The sequence below is a fragment of the Prionailurus bengalensis genome, chromosome A3 (genome assembly GCF_016509475.1).
Source record: "Prionailurus bengalensis isolate Pbe53 chromosome A3, Fcat_Pben_1.1_paternal_pri, whole genome shotgun sequence".
Taxonomy (NCBI): Eukaryota; Metazoa; Chordata; class Mammalia; order Carnivora; family Felidae; genus Prionailurus; species Prionailurus bengalensis.
Genome location: NC_057354.1, coordinates 85,638,395 through 85,661,251, shown reverse-complemented (window position 1 = coordinate 85,661,251; position 22,857 = coordinate 85,638,395). Strand labels below are relative to the sequence as shown.

Sequence of the window (22,857 nt, the reverse complement as noted above, 5' to 3'; positions counted from 1 at the left end):
AGCTCTTCAGTTTACACATATAATGAACTATGCTTTGATTCTGATCCTTCATGTACCTCCTAGTTTTTCTTCACTTTTTCTCCTATTTGAGCTTCTCAAAAAAAGAGCATATACTGTACAGTTATCTCCATTTCCTTATTTCTTTTTTTTTCAACTTTAATTTACTTTTAATAACATGTAGTATTAGATTTTAGAGGAAAAGAAGGCAATAGTGAAACATCTGACAAAATGCAGTTGCATAATTTGGTTAAATGTGAGAATAGTGCCTCTTTACACTATAGAAAATGACCCAGCCAATAAGCAACACAGCATAGATCAAAGACTAAAATTTCACTCTTCCAGTCAAGTTAGGTCACTTAATCTGTCACTATGGATTAAATGTTCATAATGAACATAATTTCTGAATCTCAAAATACCCCAGAGATGAAGATATACTAAATATTTCTAAGTTTAACAGAGGTTAAAAAATTTAATAGGTCAGATCAAAAGCTAACAAAAACACTTATATTACAAAAAAAGAAGTCTTGCCACAGTTTGTGTAATAAGTACTGTATACCTAAGTTCAAATTCCAACTCTACCTTTTACTAGCTTTGTGACCTTGAGCACTTAAGTTATTTAACTTTTCAGTACTTTGGTTTCCTCATCTGTAAAATGGTAATAGTACCTGTTGTATAGAATTGTTGTTATTCAGTTAATACATGCAAACTGCTTTCAGCAATGCCTACAACTTACTAAGCACTATAAAGTGTTTGCCAATATCACTAATTAGAACAGCAGTATTCTGGATGTTAATGCTCTTGTCAAGACCAAGGAAAGAACTTTGAGTCACCAAGTTATACTCACATAGTATCTATTTCCTTATTTTTGCTGATTTCTTGGCCTGCTGCAATCTGGCTTTTATCTTTTACTACTCTAATGAAACTGTTACTCTTAAAGTCAATTTCATTTTATTGACACATTGACTATTTGCCAAACCCCTTGGATTAAAAACTCCTGTAAAATCATTTGTGCTGTTTTGGGGAAATTGGAGCATGATTGTTTAATATCAAGGAGTTAATTATTAATTTATTAATATTTTTTCAAGTAGTGTTATTGTGATGTTTTTAAAAATAATGTCTTTTAAAGATAATACTGAAGTTACAAGGAAATGATATGTCTGGAATTTGCTCTAAGATAATTGAAGTGGGTATGTATAAATAAGATTTCTCATGTGTTAATGGTTGAACAGTTGGATGATAGGTATATGGAATTCATTAAACTAGTCTCTCACCTTTGTATGTGTTTGAAATTTTCCATTATGAAAAGTTTTTTTTTTTTTTAATTAGAGAGAGTGCAAGCTGGGGGGCGGGGTGGGCAGAGGATCAGAAGCGGGCTCCGTGCTGACAGCAAAGACCCCAGTGTGGGGCTTGAACTCATGAACCTTGAGATCATGACCTGAGCCAAAGTCAGGCGCTCAATCAACTGAGCCACACAGGTGCCCCAGAAGTTTTTTGTTTTGTTTTATTTTTTAATGAATGGAAAAAGGGAGGAGGAAGAAACTAAAAGTAATATCAAGGAGCAATAATTAATTTATAGCTAAGTATGGCATATGCAGCACAGCAAGCTTTAATAATAAGAGGGTATTTTTAAGCTCATTTTCACCAATAAAGGAATTAAGGCATTGACAGTAAAAGCATAAGTGCAATACCTGGCATAGAGCAGATGCTGAATAAATATCTGTTGACTAAATAAGCTAGTATAGAACTCAGAGCTGGACTACATAGACAACTACTTGGATAATTTTAAAGGCTGTACCTTTAGGAAAACCCAGTGGTTACCAGTCACCCCATTTATTTTCATAAATAATCACAACGAATACTTATATGGCATTTAACATGTGCCAGGCATTATTCTAAGCACTTCACATATATTAACCTTTTTAATCTTTACAATAGCCTCATGAAAGAGGTTTACTTTCCCTGCTATATGGATGAGAAAACAGGCAGAGAGACCTTCACTAACAGACTTAAGGCCACACAATAGGAAAAGTAACAAAACTATGAGTTGATCTCAAGTAGTCATGCTCCAGAGTCATATATTTTTTTTAATGTTTATTTTAGAGAGTATGTGGGTGTGCATGAGTGGGGGAGGGGCAGAGGGAGGGAGACAGACAGACAGACAGATAGACAGACATGTAGACAAAGGATCCAAAAAGTAGGCTCTGTGCTGACAGTAGAGATTGTCAGGGCTCTAACTCCCAAACCATAAAATTATGATCTGGGCCAAAGTCAGACGCTTAACCGAACCAGCCACCCAGGCATACCACGGTTATATTTTTAACCACAATACTATGTAGTCTTCCGTATAGTAAATATTACCTGATTAATGTTATGTTTGTGTTTACATGAATGATTTTAGACAAAACTGGATTGTCTAATATGTAGATAAGTATTCTTTTATTGTCTCACAATTCAGCGTTTACTTTTTATTGAGTTAAATTATTCTAAGCCATTGTGACTTTGGCTAACTTGTCTGGACCAGGAAATGTATACTCTCTTGGGTGATTTGTTCAAAGATGGGACCTTAGTTGTAACTTGGCATGGTAACTTGGAAAAGTGACTCAGTGCAAGATACTACTTTAGATAGTTTAAGCAGAGGACTAAAATGGGGGAATAGTTGGAGGTATGAGTGGAAAATCAGATTCAGCTAATTTTTACTGCTGATAAAACCAGTATAATTCTGAATGTTTTTGATAAAATTGGTAAACATAGGGCTTATTTTGTAAACTGAATGTAGATGAAAGACTAAGAAATCTTCTGTCTAAAAAGATGTCTCAGTTTTCTTTCATTAGAAGGTGACCCAAGAAGAGCTTGGCAGACTCTGAAGGCATGTCTTTTGCATAAAGAACTATAAGACATCATTAGCCTATAGGACACTGCTCTCATTTTGAGTAAACAGTCTTGTAGTCAGGCAGTTTTGTTTCTGTTTTGAGTATTTACAGGTGACTTGAAAGTGTGGAGTAATTGACCTTACTTTGTGCTGTTAATTTCTGCTCTCAATTAGATAGTCTCAGGGAAATTTACATGTTCATATTCTTTGATCTAGTTTTTCTTTGTTATGAAAACAAAACTTTTTCAAAGAAAAAGTTCCTCTAAATTTAATTTCCTCTTTTTCTGCATTCTTTTTTCCTTTCTTATTTGAACTAGCTTAATTTCATTCAGTTTTTTTTTTAATTTACATCCAAATTAGCATATAGTGAAACAATGATTTCAGGAGTAGATTCCTAAGCCCCTTACACATTTAGCCCATCCCTCCTCCCACAACCCCTCCAGCAACCCTCAGTTTGTTCTCCATATTTATGAGTCTCTTCTGTTTTGTCCCCTTCCCTGTTTTTATGTTATTTTTGTTTCCTTTCCCTTATGTTCGTCTGTTTTGTCTCTTAAAGTCCTCATATGAGTGAAGTCATATGATTTTTGTCTTTCTGACTAATTTCACTTAGCATAATACCCTCCAGTTCCATCCATGTAGTTTTTAAATAATATGTGTTCTAAAGAGTGATTTCTGGTTGACTATCAAACTTTTATTCATCATCTCAAATCTTTGGAGGAAACCTTTTTAATATTTATTGATATTAAATTCAGTTTGAATGTGCACAGGTGAAAATAGTAAAACATTTTATTCCTAAAATGCCATTCAGTATTACTTAAAATTTTTTAAATGTTTTTTTGAGAGAGAGAGAGACTGTGAGTGGGGGAAGGGCAGAGAGAGAGGAAGATGCAGAATCTGAAGCAGGTTCCAGGCTCCAAGCTGTCAGCACAGAGCCCCACCTGGAGCTTGGAGTCAGGAACTGTGAGATCATGACCTGAGTCGAAGTTGGACACTTAACCGCCTGATCCACCCAGGGGGCCTAAAGCTATTTATTTTAAACCTTTTTGTCATTAACTTTGAAATTGACTTCTGTATTTGTTACTTTGATTAAAATGTTCATAAATTCATATCACATAGTCCATGTTTCTTTTTTTTTTTAAAGTGTTTATTTAATTTTGAGAGAGGGTGTGAATGTGGGAGGGGCAGAGAGAGAGGGAGACACAGAATCTGAAGCAGGCTCCAGGGTCCAAGTCATCAGCACAGAGCCCGACACTGGGGCTCGAACTCCCAAACCATGAGAGCATGACCTGAGCCGAAGTCAGATGCTTAACCGACTGGGCCACCTAGGCGCCCCACATAGTTCATATTTCTTAGTCTACCAGCTGTGATTTACCATTTACTTAATTATATAGTGATCCTGAACTCTATTTTACCTAGTCTGCTGAGAATTGCTTATATTCTACTTTCTTTCAGTAAAGCCTTAAAGCTGAGCCATGAAGGCAGGGGGAAAAAAAGTTTTCTAGGGGCCATGGGTGGCTCACTTGGTTAAGCAGGTAAGCATCAGACTCTTGTTTTCAGCTCAGGTCATGATCCCAGGGTTGTGAGATTGAGCCCCGCTTCAAGCTCTGTGCTGAGTGTGGAGCCTGCTTGGGATTCTCCTCCTCTCTCTGCCCCTCCCCTGCTCATGTGCACTTTTTCTAAATAGATAAATAGACATTAAAAAAAAAAAAAGATTTTGAAGTCTTTTAAAGTATAGTGTATGACTTGAACATCTGGGTTTTGAGTTGTTACTGTGACTTGCTGTTTTATGTGTCTTTTTTTTTACAAATACCTGGATTGTCTTCTAGGTTCTAAATATTTTGGGGTTTTTAATAGTAGTCTTGGGGCACCTCGGTAGCTCAGTCCGTTAAGTGTCTGCATTTGGCTCAGGTCATGATCTCATGGTTTGGTGAGTTTGAGCCCCATGTTGGGCTCTGTGCTGACAGCTTGGAGCCTGGAGCCTGCTTCAGATTCTGTCTTTCTCTCTATCTCTCCAATAAACACAAAAATTTTAGAAGTAGTCTTAATAAAAAGTGAGGTGCTAGACTATCCCATGTTGGTATGGCAGCACTTACAGATTTGTAGTTTTAACAGTGAAGTTCATGACATAGCCTACCACAAATTTGAATAATTTCGTAGGTGATAAGGAGAAGTCAGTTACTTTAGCTGGTGAAAAGGCCTAGCCATCCGGTTAGCAGAATATGATAAATTCTTGGATCTCCTTCAGAATGTTAGAGCAAAGAATAAGGAAAAATATACCAAAAAAGAAAGCTTTGTGGCACATATACAGACAGTAATAGCAACTGCCTAAAGGAAATTTGAAGAGATGTAGTAGATAAAAATAGAAGCAAAACTAATGATTGAAAAGTAGGAGAAAATTTCCCTCACCTGAAAAATAAAATCTTCTGATTGAAAGAGCATTCTGATTACCAAGAAGTTTAGATGAAATATGATCAACATTTAGTCTCAACTTCTTTTGAGAAGTTTACATTTTAAAATTCCAGGAGTGAAAAGAAAATTCTAAAAGCTGCTAGTTGGGGGAAAAATTGCCTAAAAAGAATAGGAGTGTTTTGGCATTGTATTTCTTAGAGATTAGAAAGCAGTGGAGCAATTTATTCAAAGTTCTGAGTTCCTAAACCTAGAGTTTGATACCAGCTAAATGATTGTTCAGGTGTGAGATCAAATTAAAGACATTTTCAGAAATTTAGGGACTTTTGGGAAATTTAGCTTCTATAAGTTTTTGAATATGTAGTCAGACAAATGAAATAGAAGTTAAAGCAGATGAGATCTGCAAAACCAAATCTCTAAGACACCCAGTGAAAATCACAGGATAATAACTATGCCTATGGGCCTAGAAAGCAGTTGGTACAAATTAGAGCAAGAAACCAGAATTGTCTGTGAAGAGTCTTCAAGAAGAAAGAAAAGAATATAAATTGTGTGCTGGAATTTCTTTTCTTTTTTTCTTTTTGGAATTTCTTAAGGTAAAAGGCAAATCATTATAAGAAAAATAGAGATTGGGTATGTAGTGTGACATTATTGATGATAAACCACGTTAAGCTCTGGAGCAGCCGTAAAATCTTGAATAATTGGTGCTAAAAGTAAAAGAAGTCTTAAATATGCATTCTTTTGTAAAAAAAAAAAATCCCATATTTTGGGGCGAGTTGGGGTTGGGGAGTGGTACAAAGCTTTAAAAAAGTGCGACTAAGTGTTTAAACACAACATAACACAGGAACATGATCCTAGGGTTGTGGGATTGAGCCCTGTGTTGGGCTCCGTACTAAGTGTGGAGCCTGCTTGAGATTTGGTCTTTCTCTGCTTCTGGCCCCTGTCCCCTCTCCAGGAAAACCTGGAGAATGTGATGTGTAATGAATGGGTTGGGATTGAATTTGACTTACAAAACATAGGAAATCTTTAAGAGCTGTGTCTTTTCAGGCTTACACTAGCTTACACAGTGTACACATAGGTTAAAAAAAAAAAAAAGTATATGGGGTGCCTGGGTGGCTCAGTCGGGTACGCTTCTGACTTTGGCTCCGGTCATGATCTCACGGCTCCTGAGTTCAAGCGCCACATTGGGCTCTGTGCCGATAGCCCAGAACCTGTTTTGAATCCTCTGTCCCCCTCTCTCTCTGCCTCTCTCCCACTCACACCTTTTCTTTCTCTCTAAATAAACTAAAAAAAAAAAAAAGTATGACTTGGTTATTAATAACAATGAGAAAACTTGAAGATGTGTTTTTATGGTGTTTTAACTATATGCTTTTTCAGTAGGCTAATGATCTATTTTTATTAGAACCACAGTGTAGATAAACCAAAAAGAGAAAAACAACAGCAATACAAACACCTTCAGTAGGAAAACCAGTAATGTATAACCTGGAGAACATCCCAGAAATCTGTGGTTTGATTTTTATTTCTTTGAGATGAGAACATTCTTATTGTTCTCTTTTCTCCACACTTGCCTGAAAATGCATGTTGAGGAACAGCAGTGTTTAGTATCTCTTAGCTTAATCTTCTGTACTAACTATTCAAATGGAACTAACATATGAAAAGAAATTAGATTAGAAAGTATTTCAAGAAATGCTGTCACTCAGTTTTGCCATCAAGCTTTATAGCATTTGGCAACTTAAATAATTCTCAGTCTGTTTCCTCATCTTGAGTTTTCATCTCCAAGGTTTCTTCCAACAATTTACATTACATGGCTTTTCTATGACAAATTTTTTTCTGAAGCTGTTAGCTCTGAAAACAATTTAAAAAAAATTTTAAGATTATTTTAACTGTGCAGCTTATTTTGACATTTTTGGATAACATTCATTTGCCTGAGTGAGTTCTGGTGTGGTGGATCATTTTGGGTCATATCTTTTATATAAGGTAGGAGGAAGTCTGTGGAACATAACAGTATTCACATTTAGAAGGAACGTTTTAGAAGAAAACACAATTACCAGTATCGGTAACAGAAGAACTGAAATCATTACAGATCCTACAGATGTTAAAAGGGTAACAAGGGAATATTATGAAGAATTTTATGCCAATAAAGTTCTACACCTTAGATTAAATGGAAAAATTTAATCTAAAACAAATACTTAAAACTGACAGAACAGTAAAAAAAAAATCTTGATAGAATTATATCTATTAATGAAACTGAATTCTTATTTAAAAACCTTCCCACAAAGAGGGGCACCTGGGTGGCTCAGTCGATTGAGCATGCAACTCTTGATTGCAGCTCAGGTCATAGCCCCAGGGTGGTGGGAGTCAAGCCCTCCATTGGGCTCTGTGCTGAGCATGGAGCCTGCTTAGGATATTTCTCCCCCTCCCCCTCCCCCTCCCCCCCTCCCTCTCCCTCTTCCTCTCTCTATCTCCCCCCCCCCCGCCTCCCCCCCCACTTGAGCATGCTCTGTCTCTCTAAAATAAAAATCTTCCCACAGAGAAAACTCCAAGCCAGATGGCTTTACTGGCAAATTCTAACATTTAATGAAAAAAAGTTATAATCCAGATTCCTTCAGAAAATAGAAGCTAGCATTATTACACCATTAGCAATACCAAAAATATCATAGAAAACTGTAGACCAACATGCACCATGAATGTACATGTAAAAATCTTTAAATATTTGTAAATCTCATCCAGCAGTATTGTAAAAAGGACAATAAAACATGACCAAGTGGAATTTATCCTCAGTGTGATTTTAACTAAAAAACAGTATAATTCACTATGTGGGCAGAGTAAGAGAAACATGATCTTAGCAATAGATGGAGCAAAATCTTTGACAGAGTTCAGTGGTAAATATACTTGGCAAATTAGGAATAGAAGGGAACTAAACTCGGATAGAGCACCTGTAAAAAAAACAAAAAACAAAACAACAACCTATAATTAACATCATACTTAATGATGAAAGACTGAATGCTTTCCACCTAAGATTGGGAAAAAAAGCAGTTTTTCACTCTGAAGAAGTGTAGTCAAAGTTGTACTAGAAGTTCCTGGGACTCCTGGGTGTCTCCGTTGGTTAAGCATCCTACTCAACATCTGCTCAGGTCATGATCTCATGATCTTGGGTTCGAGCCCCACATCAGGCTCTGCACTGACAGTGTGGAGCCTACCTGGAATTATCTTTCTCTTCTCTCTGCCTCTCTCTCTCAAAATAAATACATATAAAAAACTTAAGGAAAATTGTACTAGAAGTCCTAGTCAATACATTAAGTCCAGAAAAAAAAATATATTCAGGTTAGAAAGGAAGTAGTAAAAAATTGTCTTTACTCTTAGATGATGTCATTGTATATATAGTAAATTGTGAGTTACTAGAAATAAGTGAATTTAGCAACATTGTATGATATAAGAACAGAAGGCAAAAATCAGTGGAAGTTTTATATAATCACAATGAATAATTGAAAAAAAGTGAAATTGACAAAAATACCATTTATAAAGAATAAAAACATGAGATATTCATGTTAGAAGTTTAACCAAATATATGTAAGATTTGTACACCTAACTATGAAATGTTACTAAGCGAAATCATTAAAAAGACCTAAATAAATGGGGAGAGATGACCACATCATAAAATGAAAGACTTGATTCTGTTCTGCTCTGATTGATCTATAGATTCAAGTCAACCCCTATTGAACTCTCACCAGGCTTTTTGTAAAAATTACCAAACTAATTGCTAATTCCACATGGAAATGTATGGGTCTTAGAAAAGCCATAACAGTTTTGAAAAAGAAGACAAAGTATGAGGACAGTGCTCCCTGATTTAAATATTTACTATAAAACATTAGACTGGTATTGGCATAAGATAGACCAGCCTGTGGAACAGTAGAGGACATAGATCCATATAAATACAAATATATATATGTAGCTTCACTGGCAAAATATATTATTTGATTTTTTAAATTTTTAATTGAAATATAGTTGACATATATAACATTGTGTCAATTTAAGTTGTACAATGTTGATTTTTTACAAATGCGTCAAAGATACCATTGTAAGGGAGACTTTTCAACAAAATATATTTCTATATGAAATAAAAATTTGCCTCTAATCCCATATATAAAAAATTACATGGGTTATAGATTTAAACATAAAAGCTGTAAAACTGTGGAACTTTTAGAAGAATAGGAGAAAATCTTCATGCCGGGTTTACTCAAAGATTTAGTACACATAAAACATGAATCATAAAAGAAAAAATGGATTTCATCAAAATTGAACATTTTTGCTCTTTAAAAGATAACCTTTGAAAAGGTAGCTTACAGACTGGGAGAAAATACTTGAACTACCTACGTGGTGACAGAGGACTTGTGTCAGTATACAGAGAGAATTTCACAACTTTTTCAGACAACCCAGTTTTTGTTTTTGTTCTTAATTTTTGAGAGAGCATGAATAGGGGAGGGGCAGAGAGAGAGGAAGACAGAGGATCCGAAGTGGGCTCTGTGCTGACGGCAGAGAGGCTCATGAGGGGCTTGATCCCATATGATTCGTGAGATCATGACCTGGCCTGAAGTCAGATGCTTAAGCGACTGAGCCACCATGTCGCCCCCCAGACAACCCATTTTTTAAAAGGTAAAATATTTGAACAGTTACTTTTCAAACGAAGATATATATGAATTGACAATAATCACATGAGAAAGATGCTCAAGATCATTAGGTCTGAGAAATGCAGATTAAAACTATAATCATATATTGCTACCACCCGCTAGAATGGCTAAACTTAAAAAGACTGGCAGTACCACGTGTTGCCAAGGATGTGGAGCTCCTGGAATTCTCATAGATAGATGGTGAGTGTGTAAAATGGTACACCATTCTGGAAGACCTTTTGACAGTTTCTGAAAGTTCAGCATACAGCTTACCCAGTGACCCTGCAAGTCTAGGAAAATATTTGTTTACAAAAAGACTTTATGAATATTCTTAGTAGCTTTATTTCTAATAATTCCAAACAGGAAACAACAGGTATGTCTAGTAACAGATGCATACATTTAAAAATTGTGTATATCCATACAGTGGACTCTACTACTCTGCAATAAAAAGGAACAAGCTACTGCCATGTAGCAGCTTGAGTTAATCTGAAAAATTAGATGAGAATAAGAAGATAAATAGAAGAGTACACCTATATGATCCCATTTATATGAAATCCTGGACATAATTAGTGACAGAAAGCAGAACAGTGGTTACCTGCTATTGGTGGTAGGGGATGTGATTGACTGCAGAAGGGCTCGGGAACACTTGGGGATGATGGAAATGTGCTTTTATCTTGATTGTAGTGATGCTTACCTAAGTGTATACATTTGTCAAAACCTGTAGAACTATGTATTTAATAATGTGTTTTTGGAATGTTAAAGTTGGCTTAAAATTTATTGGTGTTTTACAACTTGATAATTATTTTGTTGGTGCTGCTGTCTAGCTTTTTATTTAACAATTTCATTTAAAAAAATTTTTTTTTTCAACGTTTATTTATTTTTGGGACAGAGAGAGACAGAGCATGAACGGGGGAGGGGCAGAGAGAGAGGGAGACACAGAATCGGAAACAGGCTCCAGGCTCTGAGCCATCAGCCCAGAGCCTGACGTGGGGCTCGAACTCCCGGACCGAAAGATCGTGACCTGGCCGAAGTCGGACGCCCAACCGACTGCGCCACCCAGGCGCCCCAACAATTTCATTTTTAAATTACATGAAAATTATAATCCAGAAACACCAAAAATGCGCCTTGCCTCTTACCTTAGAAAATTATGATATATCCCTAAAATCTAGACCTTTTTAAGTATATGCAGGTTTTTCATTTGTAAGAAAAATTTGTGTGACTTTGTGTTAATATTTCATAAAATACTTTTTCAGTTTTCTTATAATATTGTTAAGGTTCTTTCTTTGTTTGCTTTGTTCTGTTGTCAGACTATGCCTTGCAGAATATAAATATTAAACTGCTACACTAAAAGGTTGGTACAGAATTGGGGGCTTTTTTTGCAACTGCTTCTCTGTGACTGTCTCTATCGCGCCCTCTGGTGGGTTTTGCATCTAATTGGGGGGAACATGAAAATCCACTCATTACCTTTGAAGGAGATAAATCTTACAAAAGACTTAATAGAACTTTGAAATTAAACTTTAAGTTGAGAAATCACCCAGTATCTTCTATTGATAACACTATAATGCTTTATTCTTGTGGTAGACTTTATAAGAATTATTCAGTACATGTTTTTCCATAGGCTATTTTGTCCTGTCTGATGACTCTTTCCAGAATATTTCTAAGATAGAGATTCTGAGATTGCTTACTAGAGTAATCTTTCCTAATAGTTTTCATTCTGTAATATAGTTCTAAATATTCTGCCATACAAAAGAGAAAATTCCTCTTGAAAATATATAGTCAGAAGAGGCTGGAATTCCAGAGTCTGGAATATTTTATGGTGCCAGAAATTAAGGAGATGCTCAAAATGGGGATTGTTGAAAGGTCACACAGGAGCCAACCTGAGGTGGTACCTAAACAAAGCTGGAAAAATTTGATGAATAGTGACATTATTGAATTTTAACCTGTAGAATAAGTATCTGTGAATCTATGCTGATGTGAATAATTGAATAAAGAAAGAAATGGGGAAGGGGCAGTTTTTATTTGTTTCTTAAATAGGAACGTTTCAATGTACAAGGAAAGGGGAAAAGAAAATCATTAAGCAAATACCATAGTGATTAAATCTTGCACACCAGAGTCGAGTTGCCTGTGTATGCTAAAATTAGGTTAGAGTTTTAGGAAAAACGGGATATTTGTATAGTCTCAAAGTATTGTTTCCCCTTCCCCTGATACATTTTTTAAATATTTATTTTTGAGAGAGCGTGAGTGGGGGAGGGGCAGAGAGAGAAGGAGACACAATCTGAAGCAGGCACAGCACAGAGCCCAACACAGGGCTCGGACTCCCAAACCATGAGATCATGGATGCTTAACTGATTGAGCCACACAGGTGCCCCTCCCCTTGATATTTTTTAATACAAAGGGAAAGATAGTAGATTTATAGTGGAGAAATCTGACAGACACCACCCTGGCCAATTGATTAAAGTTAACATCACTAGCAAAAAGACATTGACATTGTGAACCCTTTGATAACAATGTGTGCTGATAAGGACACATCATCATTTCTATGGTATTTTTGCCCCAAATGCCAAAATGTATCCTAATCATAAGAAAATACCAGCAAGCTTAAGGTGAGGGACATTTTACAAAATACTGGATTAAAAGTTTCAAGGTCATGAAAGACAAGGGAAGAATTAAGAGCTCTCATAAATTAGAGGAGACTAAGGAGAAATTAAAAAGTCGCAAAAATAAGAGTTCCCAAATACCCCTCAGCTAGCTTCCTCTAATGTTAATGTCTCACTAAACCATAGTACAGTTACCAAAATCAAGAAATTAACATTGGTACAAACTGTTAAACTTCATATTTTAGTAAAAAAACTGGTGACATCTGAAAAGTTCTTTTCCAGGATTCTAAACAGGATCCTACATTTAGTTTCTTTCAAATTACTGTTACTGCTAGAAGAATTTGAAAAAACTTGATTTATTTTGTTTTTGTTATTAGATGATTAATAGACTAACAGATAGTAAATTGTCCATAAATTGACTATTTAAAAGAATTTCCTCAAGAAGGATTAGTCTTGTTGCTGTTGAGTACTACACAATTACTGGGAATTGGCTAAAGTTTGCAGAAAGTTTATTTTTCTACCATGCTGCTTATTTCTTTTTGTTTTCATTTTGAGAAATCTCAGAATCACCTAAAAGAGCTTAGACTTCAAAGTTGTTTTTCTTTTAACCCTAACAGTGGAGTAGTAGTAGTAGTATGTAGTAATAATAATAATGCTTTAACAGTTGGAGACCTAGATGTCTTCTATACTATTTTGGAATCTCTTTTATTCCTTTTTTCTTTTTCTTTAAAAAAAATTTTGTTTTAATGTTTTTTTTTGTTGTTGTTTTTTTGAGAGACACCCCCCCCACACACAGACAAGACAGAGTATAAGCAGGGGAGCGCAGAGAGAGAGGGAGACACAGAATCCGAAGCAGGCTTCAGGCTCTGAGCTGTCTGTACAGAGCCTGACGTGAGGCAAAAACTCAAGAACTGTGAGATCATGACCTTGAGCTGAAGTTGGATGCCTAACCGAATGAGCCACCCGGGTGCCCCATTCCTTTTTTCTAAGTGAGAAAAAAATAGGAAGGGAGATGGTTGTTTTTCTTCATCTGAGAGAGTGATGAATGAATATGCAACCTTCTGTCTCTTAGTATTATTCTAGTATTAATATGTCCAGTTGACAGTTTTTATTAAAACTTACTGCAGCTCTCTTCAGTAAATGGTATTGGGAAACTGGACAGCAACATGCAAAAGAATGAAACTAGACCACTTTCTTACACCATACACAAAATAAATTCAAAATGGATTAAAGACCTAAATGTGAGACCTGAAATTGTAGACATCCTAGAAGAGAGCACACAGGCAGTAATTTTTCTGACATTGGTCATGGTATATTTTTGTAGATGTGTCTCCCAAGGCAAGGGAAATGAAAGCAAAAAGAAATTATTGCCACTACATCAAAATAAAAATCCTGGACATAGCGAAGGAAACAACACAACCTAAAAAGCAGCCTACTGAATTGGAGAAGATATTTGCAAAGGACATATCTGATAAAGGGCTGGTATCCAAAATATGCAAAGAACTGATACAGCTCAACACCCCCCAAAAAACAAATAATCCAATTAAAAATGGGCAGAAGATATGAACAGACATTTCTCCAAACGACGTCCAGATGGCCAACAGATAAATGAGAAGATGCTCAACATCACTAATCATCAAGGAAATACAAAGTACAATGAGCTATCACCTCACACCTTCCAGAATGGCTAAAATAAAAAAACACAAGAAACAACAAGCATTCATGAGGATGTGGAGGAATAGGAAGGAACCCTTTTGTACTACTGGGGGGGGGGGGGGGGAGATGCAAACTTGTGCAGGCACTGTAGGAAAAGTTTGTCGTTTCCTCAAAAGGTTAAAAATAGAACTGCCCTACAGTAATTGCATTATTGGGTATCAACCCCCAAAATACAGAACACTAATTGAAAGGGATACATGCACCCCTGTTTATAGCAGTATTATTTACAATAGCTAAATTATGGAAGGAGCCCTAAGTGTCCATTGATAGATGAGTGGATAAAGAAGAGATGGTGTGTATATACAGAGGAATACTGTTTGGCTAAAAAAAATGAAACCTTGCCATTTGCACAACATAGATGGAGCTAGAGAGTATAATGCTAAAAGAACTAAGTGAGAGAAAGACATCTGACTTCACTTATATGTGGAATTTAAGAAATGAGCAAGGGGAAAAAAAGACCAAGAAACAGATTCTTCACTGTAGAGAAGCAGAGAGAATGTAGGTGGGTTGATGGGTGAAATAGGTGATGGAGATTAAGGAGGGCACTTGTCTGTGATGAGCCCTGGGTGATGTATGGAATTGTTGAATCACTGTATTGTACACCTGGAACGAATATACCACTATGTTAACTATACTGGAATTAAAAACTTAAAAAATATCTTAATGCAAAAAATAAAATTTACTGTAGCAAAATGAGCTCTCTAAAAGCAGATTCTTAATTATTATTTTATGTGTTAATGAGATTCTTGAAATCACTTGTTAAAATGAGTAACCATCTAGATTTCACCTTTATCCCTGAGTATAGTCAGGGTGCATTGATCTTCAGTAAGCTCTCAACAGTTTAATTTGGTGTTTTCTGTGTAAGCATTCCATCAGTTCCTTATTAATAACTTTATATTTCATAAACTCAGACAAAAAAAATCCAGCTTTTAATGTCTTCCTTAAATATTAGAGAATGATACAATTACTTTATAAGATTCTTTATTTTAGTGCTTTGTAATAAATTGACTATGTAGGCTTTTTCAACTATTAAAAGTGATAGTCCTTCCAAAGGCGTCCTTACAAAAAGTAGAAAAATAACGAGTTTTAACTTGGCAAAACATATGAAAGAGAGTATCTCTGAGTCACAAGATGAGTCAAGAGGGTGAGGTTTGGTTTTTTTCCCCCCTTGTCCATCTGTTTTAAGGGAGTAGGAAAAATCTTTGATCAAAGTTGCTACCAAAAGTTGGAATTTGTTCTTTAGTATTTGACTTGTACCAAGTGCAGATCTGAAACGTTTAATGGTACTACCAAGATGGGTTTAATCTACTTCAGAGATCTGTGCCTAATTTGTACGAGATTGGTGGATGCTGATACTTCAAGAATCGAGATTCTGTTTCATGCTTTAGCACACATTTAATCCTGCAACACCTCTGGTCTACAATGCTGGCAAGTGGAAGTGCTGAATAACTGCTTCTCTGGTGACAGTAATGACCAAATTCATCACTTTGTTCCATACCTAAAATAACTATTTTTACCATTTGTTGTTGAAAGCTAGCTTTCTTAGATTTTGGCTTTAAAAGATATTTATGGCATTGCCTTCCATGTTAACCATTTAAAAATACTGAAATTATTTAGTATAGATTCCTTGTTCAGCTAGCCTCAGAGTACTGAGTAATCTAGTCTGTGTCTTATTATTGTAATCCAGGCAGGAAGGAAGGGACAGAAAGGAGGAAATAAATGGGTGGTTGGAGAATAGATATTGCCTACTTTCAAATTACACTGTCTTCCTAAAGTAAATCCCAAGGTGAGTTTTGGCTGCATGGGGTATGTGCAAATGGTGGTGAACAGAAGATTAGATAGAGGTCATTCCCTCCATGTTTTATTTCTGGGGCTTTTTAAAAAGCCATTTGTCACTGGCACATTGCTTTGCCTTTAAGGAAAGTTGTAACTACTCATCCAGAATAGGTATCAACTATTTGTAATATTTCACAAGCTATTTAAAGCAAAAGACAGAAAATGTCTTTTAAAATGTTGTTTTAAGGGGCGCCTGGGTGGCTCAGTCGGTTAAGTGTCCGACTTCAACTCAGGTCACGATCTCGCGGTCCGTGAGTTCGAGCCCCGCGTCAGGCTCAGAGCCTGGAGCCTGCTTCCGATTCTGTGTGTCCCTCTCTCTCTGCCCCTCCCCCGTACATGCTGTCTCTCTCTGTCTCAAAAATAAATAAACGTTAAAAAAAAATTAAAAAAAAATGTTTTAAGGGCTTGTGCCAGAGAATTAATGATACTCATAACTACAGGATATACAGTTAATTCCCCCCATTTTTTAAAGATTTTTTTTTTTAATGTTTATTTTTGAGAGAGCAAGCAAGTGGGGGAGGGACAGAGAGAGAAGGAGAGAGAATCCCAAGCAAGCTTCATGTTGTCAGTGCAGAGCCTGGTGAGGGGCTTGAACTCACGAACCATGAGATCGTGACCTGAGCTGAGACCAAGAGTTAGACGCTTAACCAACTGAGCCACCCAGGCACCCCAGTCTCCCCCCTTTTTAAATCAGAAATTGGTACGAGTCTCATGATCAGAGTGTCCAGCAGAGGGTATATAAGGAAACGGAGGCATGAACTTTATGCTATAGAAGAATTGTGCCAAGAGCATTGTAGCTAAAGTAAAGATGGGGAAGAGAAGGATGGAAATTTAAATTGAGGCTAAATATTGTCAAGGGCTTTAGACTTTGTATCCTGAGCGTGTTAGAAAGCCACTACACATTTTTAAGCATGAGAGCCAGCAATTTGGCTGAATGTGGTTTTTAGAAAGATTACTGTTGGCAGTGTAAAGAAATATATTTGATTTATGATTCATCTTTATTCTTAATATTCCTTGTTCATCTGTCAAGACTGGAATGCTTTTGGATTAGTGGGGTTTTCCAGGTAATTGAAGATAGTCCTTCACCTCGCTCTCAATTTCAGAATGTGACTTTATAAAACTGTTATCATGTTTATATCATAGCATTAGTAAATGGAATCTAACAGTTTCTATAAGTATTATGGCACAACAGTTCTGCCTTTGCTCTTTCCAATTAATGGTACACTCTAGAGTTACTCTAAATGAGATGCTGTTTGGGGACACGTTGTCTTTCCTTTTCCACTTACAGTGTATTTTAGTCATCCATTATGTTCAGTTTCCTCATCACCTTTTCTGGTTTGTGGTTGTAAGGCAAAACTAAAGATTACTGGAAAAAGTTAACTCATCCTTGGTATGGAGAGGGAGAGTAGCTTTCAGCAAACACTATGAACTTGGAGAAACTGTTCTGAAAGATCCGCTGATTGGTGTCTGGTAGGTTAAGTCGAGTTTTACTCTAAATTCTGATGGCATTTTGATGAGTAAGTTTTAAATCTGAAACACTTAGAATTAAAACTCATTTAAAACATTTATTGAGTACCTTTTATATGCAGTGTACAGAACACCAGTGAAAGGTCGTGGACTCTGGTCTGAGGTGGGGAAGACAGGTAAATAAATAAATGAAAAGCATTTAAGGGACTTAAGGTTTATTAAATTTTCCTCCCAGGAGTGAGGATATCCAGTTTCATCATGGAAAATAAGAAAATAAGGTTTATTTGAACAGTTGCTTTTATCATCTGTTCATTAAAGAATAAAAGGGACAAAAAAAGGTTATTTGTAGTTGATGTGTTTATGAGGTGCGTATTTCAGTTTTGATTGGATTATTGTAGGTATATATGTGTGTTTTGCTATTTGAAGCAATGTTCAGTTGAATCATTAACATAAAGACATTTCTCTTACAGTAAAATATATTTATTGAAAACCTCAAATGCTGCAGAATCACATGTTGGGAAAGTATGGTTTGGGTAGACTCAAGTATGCAGCTTTGTAGCAGAGTACTTAGAAAACGATCACGGTCTTAAAAATTTTAGCATAAATAGCCTCTGGCATTTGTATTACGCACCATAGCTATTCATTTATTAGCCTTAAACTAGGACTCGAGCTTCCTATTTTGGACCTTCCTCCAGGTCCTTGAGGGCAGCTGCTTTAGCAGAAACTAATTTTGTAAAAATTAAGTAAGGAGTCATGGTACAGTCCCTTTGTTAAGTGCTTTTTGAGGCTTGGTGGTGGGAGAGGTGGAGAGATGAGGAATTATCTTTGCAGCTGGTTCATTTGTACCCTTTTCACCATAGAACAGTGTTGGAAAGACTTCTGAAGTTCCTGAAGCTACTAAACTTGCTATTTTCTGTAAAGGAAGGCATTTGTTTTCACCTTTTTTCTTAAGATTTTATTTTATTAAGACTTGTTCTTTGAGAAAACTTGTCCACTTTTCCCCTTCAGAACGAACTAGGAAAAATCCGTATGAACCAGTGACATTTCTGTGCTCTGTTGACTCACAAACCAGCTCTTATGACTCCCTTTACCAGCTGCATATGAACTACTTCATATTAGAGCAGCATCTGGTAGTTAGTTGTATCGTCTGTACTTTGTAGTGCAGATACAGTTTTTATTTCACTTTAACATAATATTTTTATATTTAAAAAATCTTTAACTTTTAAGTTCTTATAGTGAGAATGCCATATATTCAAACTTTCAAGAAGTTTGCAGTCTCGGTCTCTAATACTGTGCGCCATAATACATGTATACCCATGGGCAGCATAACATTTGACTTAATTTTCTGTTAATATATTTGTATTATTTCTGTTACCAAGATTAAAATTATTTGTATGAATTTGATTTCTTAAAGGAATGAAGACAGTAATGTAATTTAGAAGAAAAAATCTTTCAAGAATGCATATGCATATTAGAGACTGGATACTGAATTTTTACAGAGTAATTACAAACTAATGCAAACATTTCTTAAGTGAATTTTGTTAGCTGTGGTTCTTTTGGTTAAAAAACATAAAAGCGGTATTTTATTTGCTCATACTTGCTAAGAGTATTTCTGGAAGAATACTCAAGAAACTGGCAACATTGCCTCTAAGGAGGGGAATTGGATGTCTACAGGGTGGGCTAGGAGGGAGGCTTTAATTTTGAACCATGTTCAAACCATGAACTATTAGAAAGAAATCAAACTTGAAAAAAATAAGTGAAAGATGCTTTGGTACAGAACAGAGATTGATTTAGCCTGCCTAGTAGGAATCACCTGACTCCATGATCGGCTTAGCATTGCAATCCTATAATATCTTGGTGCGTATACAGTTGGTTTGTATGTTATGGCAGGGGCAGGCAAACAAAAAGGTAACCAAATAAAAATACTCTGTACTTTTCTGTTACAGGCAATTAACCAATAGAATATGTAACTTTTAATTAAACTCAAACTTTGATTAACTGCTGGATTTTTTTCCCATATAATTCTCATAAAATCATTTTGTAAATCTTGCCACCTCTTTTGGTTTGTTTTTAGTTGATGCTGATGAAATTAAAAGGCTAGGAAAGAGATTTAAGAAGCTCGATTTGGACAATTCTGGTTCTTTGAGTGTGGAAGAGTTCATGTCTCTGCCTGAGTTACAACAGAATCCTTTAGTACAGCGAGTAATAGATATATTTGACACAGATGGGAATGGAGAAGTAGACTTTAAAGGTAAGAAAGTTTTTTAATTTAACAAGTTAGGTAATCTATCACTAGTCTTATAGTTCTGTGTATGAAAATGTCTGAAAATTTAGTTTTTTAAAAATGTGTTTATTGGTGATCTTATAATAATAATGTTAAATTCTTGAAACGTGTGGTATATGAACCTTAATGAACTAATAAGTAAAAGATCTTTTACCGCTTGGTTCATATATGATCAAATTTATCTATTTCCTTTGTTTTTGGAAAATTAATCTTATTTTGGGAAACATGTTAGAACTGCATTTTTAGAAACTTTATTTAAAGAATGAGACTTACACTAAGCAATAAAAAATAAACTGTAGTAATAAGGAGATGAGCATTTTACACAGGATTATTTTAATCTAGAATTTTACATAAAACAATAGTGATTTTGCTAATATTACCATGGTACATAATTTTATATTTGATTCTATACTTTGTCATCAACAGACTTTGTTATTTTAGTTCCAGGAACTGAGTTTTAAGTGAAGGAGGATCTAAAACAGATTTTATGATAGATTTAATGTTAAACAGGCAGTGAAGAAAAATGATCATTTTCACGAGGCTTCCAACACTTTATTTAAATGAGTCTGAATTTTGGGACCAGAAATTCAAAATTATTTTTGTTCTGGCAAAACAGTCGGGGGGTGCTTGCTGGCTCAGAAGAGCATGAGACTTCGATCGTGAGATCGTGAGTTCAAGCCCCACACTGGGCAGAGAAAATTACTTAAACAAACGGAAGAAACAAAACAATGTATAATCTTTTTTTTAATACTTGTAAGATTTTGTGTTTTTAAAATATTTTTATTTTATGTTTAAATGTTTATTTTTGAGAGAGAGAGCAAGCAGGGAAGGTGCAGAGAGAGGCGGACAGAGGATCCTAAGTGGGCTCTGCAGCTGACACATAGAGATGGAGCCTGATGTGGGGCTCAAACTCCTGTACTGTGAGACCTTGACCTGAGCTGCAGTTGGACGCTCAAGCAAACTGAGCCACCCAGGCGCCCCAGGATTTTGTTTTTAAGTCATCTCTACACCCAGTATGGGGTTCCAGCTTACAACCTTGAGACCAGGAGTCGCATGCTCTGCCTACTGAGCCAGCCAGGTGCCACTGTGATCTTTTAAAAAACCCCTCTTTTATAGTTCCATTCCAAAAAGAAAGAGTTAAATAGCTTAAATAATTGTTTTTTAGTGGTAAGCTGTGTGTTACTTAAGAAATATTGCTCAAATTGATTTGACCTTAGAGAACTGAAAGTTTGGATATTTAAAAAAATACATAGAACCTTGTTTGTTGAAATTTCAAATTCGGCACTTTCAGTTTAAAACACTGCTTTGTAATATTTTCTTTTGCAGCAAAAAAAATATTATGGATATGTTAAGTTTTTGTGTGTGGGGGGGGTATTATGTATTTTCCTATATAAAAAAAATGAAACTTCTGATTTGTAAACACTTTCTGTTCTTATTCAGAATTCATTGAGGGAGTCTCTCAGTTCAGTGTCAAAGGAGATAAGGAACAGAAGTTGAGGTGTAAGTATTTTTCTTTACTGAATTCATTCTTCCTCTTATACCACTACTACCCATACTACATTATAAACTCCTTTTTTAAAAATATTCTAAAAGATGACTTTTTCTAGATTCTTAGTATATGTAACAGAAATTGTATATTCTGGAGAAAATCCTTTTAGGCTCTTTGCAACTAGTATATTCTAATGATGTCATTGTTGCTTCTTAGTTGGATAGAAAGAAAACAATTTCCTTCTAGTGAAAACAGCTATATAAACTGCTTGTCTTGGATAAGAGATTTGTTGATGAAAGTGGGAAGAAATGTTCTAATGTCATTAGGTGAACTTAGTTTATATACATATTTAGCCAGAAGTCCACTCTTTTGGTTTATGTAGGCACCCTCTATCACAGTGAACATCTGTACCTTTGTAAGTTATTCAGCTCTTAATTAGACATTTTATTCAGTAATAGTTCTGTGAGGCACAGGATGTATGCAAACATCTTTTGTAAATGAACTCTTAATATAAATGAGAATAACAGTAATAGCAATTGAACGTTTGCCATGTTTCAGACACTGTTCTAAGCAATTTTTTACATGTATTATATGCCAGTTATAGAGTACTCTATAAAGAACCTGGGAAGTTGGAACTGTTATTAGTCCCAATTTTATGTATAGAAACTGAAGCTTAGCAAGGATAAATAACTTTCCTTTAGGTATGCTAATTGGCCCAAGCACTCTTGACTCCAGAACCCATACTTTTTTTTCTTTATTTTTAATTTTTTAATGTTTATTTATTTTAGAGACAGAGCGTGAATGGGGGAGGGTCAGAGAGAGAGGGAGACACAGAATCTGAAATGGGCTCCAGGCTCTGAGCTGTCAGCACAGAGCCCGACGCGGGGCTCGAACTTACAGACCGTGAGATCATGACCTGAGCCGAAGTCGGACGCTTAACCGACTGAGCCACCCAGGCGGCCCAAGAGCCCATACTTTTAACCAGCTGTGTAACTGCCCCTAGAGGCAAGATCAAATGTGAGAAGGAGCCATCTTCATAGTTATAATTCTAGACTAGATGTTTGACAACTCACTGTTTTCTTCTTCATTGAAGGTATTTACTTGTGATTGCCTTACAACTGCCATTGATTTTCCTTACTCTTTTTTTAGTTGCTTTCCGTATCTATGACATGGATAAAGATGGCTATATTTCCAACGGGGAACTCTTCCAGGTGCTGAAGATGATGGTGGGGAACAATCTGAAAGATACACAGTTACAGCAAATTGTAGACAAAACCATAATAAATGCAGATAAGGATGGAGATGGAAGAATATCCTTTGAAGAATTCTGTGCTGTGAGTACAAAAGAGCTGGTTCTTCAAAAGTTAGGTTTTAAAAGCATTTATAAAACTACTTAATAGAGAGTTCCTTATACTTATTTGCCCTAGAAATTTATATACAGTATTTGATTTTACCTAATTGCCCATATTCGAAGTTTTGAAATATTCCTTATGGTAACTGTTAATAACTAACCATTATTATTCTCAAGA

The 22,857-nt window shown here is 35.7% G+C and overlaps 1 protein-coding gene across 2 annotated transcripts in view; it reads left to right on the top strand.

The window, feature by feature from the left end:
• Positions 1-22,857, top strand: part of PPP3R1 (protein phosphatase 3 regulatory subunit B, alpha) — a 66,814-nt gene that overhangs the window by 37,928 nt on the left and 6,029 nt on the right. Inside the window, exons 1-4 of one of the 2 annotated variants that reach the window (XM_043603538.1) lie at positions 19,419-19,463; positions 19,630-19,806; positions 21,280-21,339; positions 22,478-22,662. In XM_043603538.1, coding sequence (XP_043459473.1) covers positions 19,439-19,463; positions 19,630-19,806; positions 21,280-21,339; positions 22,478-22,662 — 447 coding nt within the window. In that variant the 5' untranslated portion in view covers positions 19,419-19,438. Of the gene's footprint in view, positions 1-19,418; positions 19,464-19,629; positions 19,807-21,279; positions 21,340-22,477; positions 22,663-22,857 lie in introns of those variants that run through there. The other variant, XM_043603537.1, reaches the window with a different exon arrangement.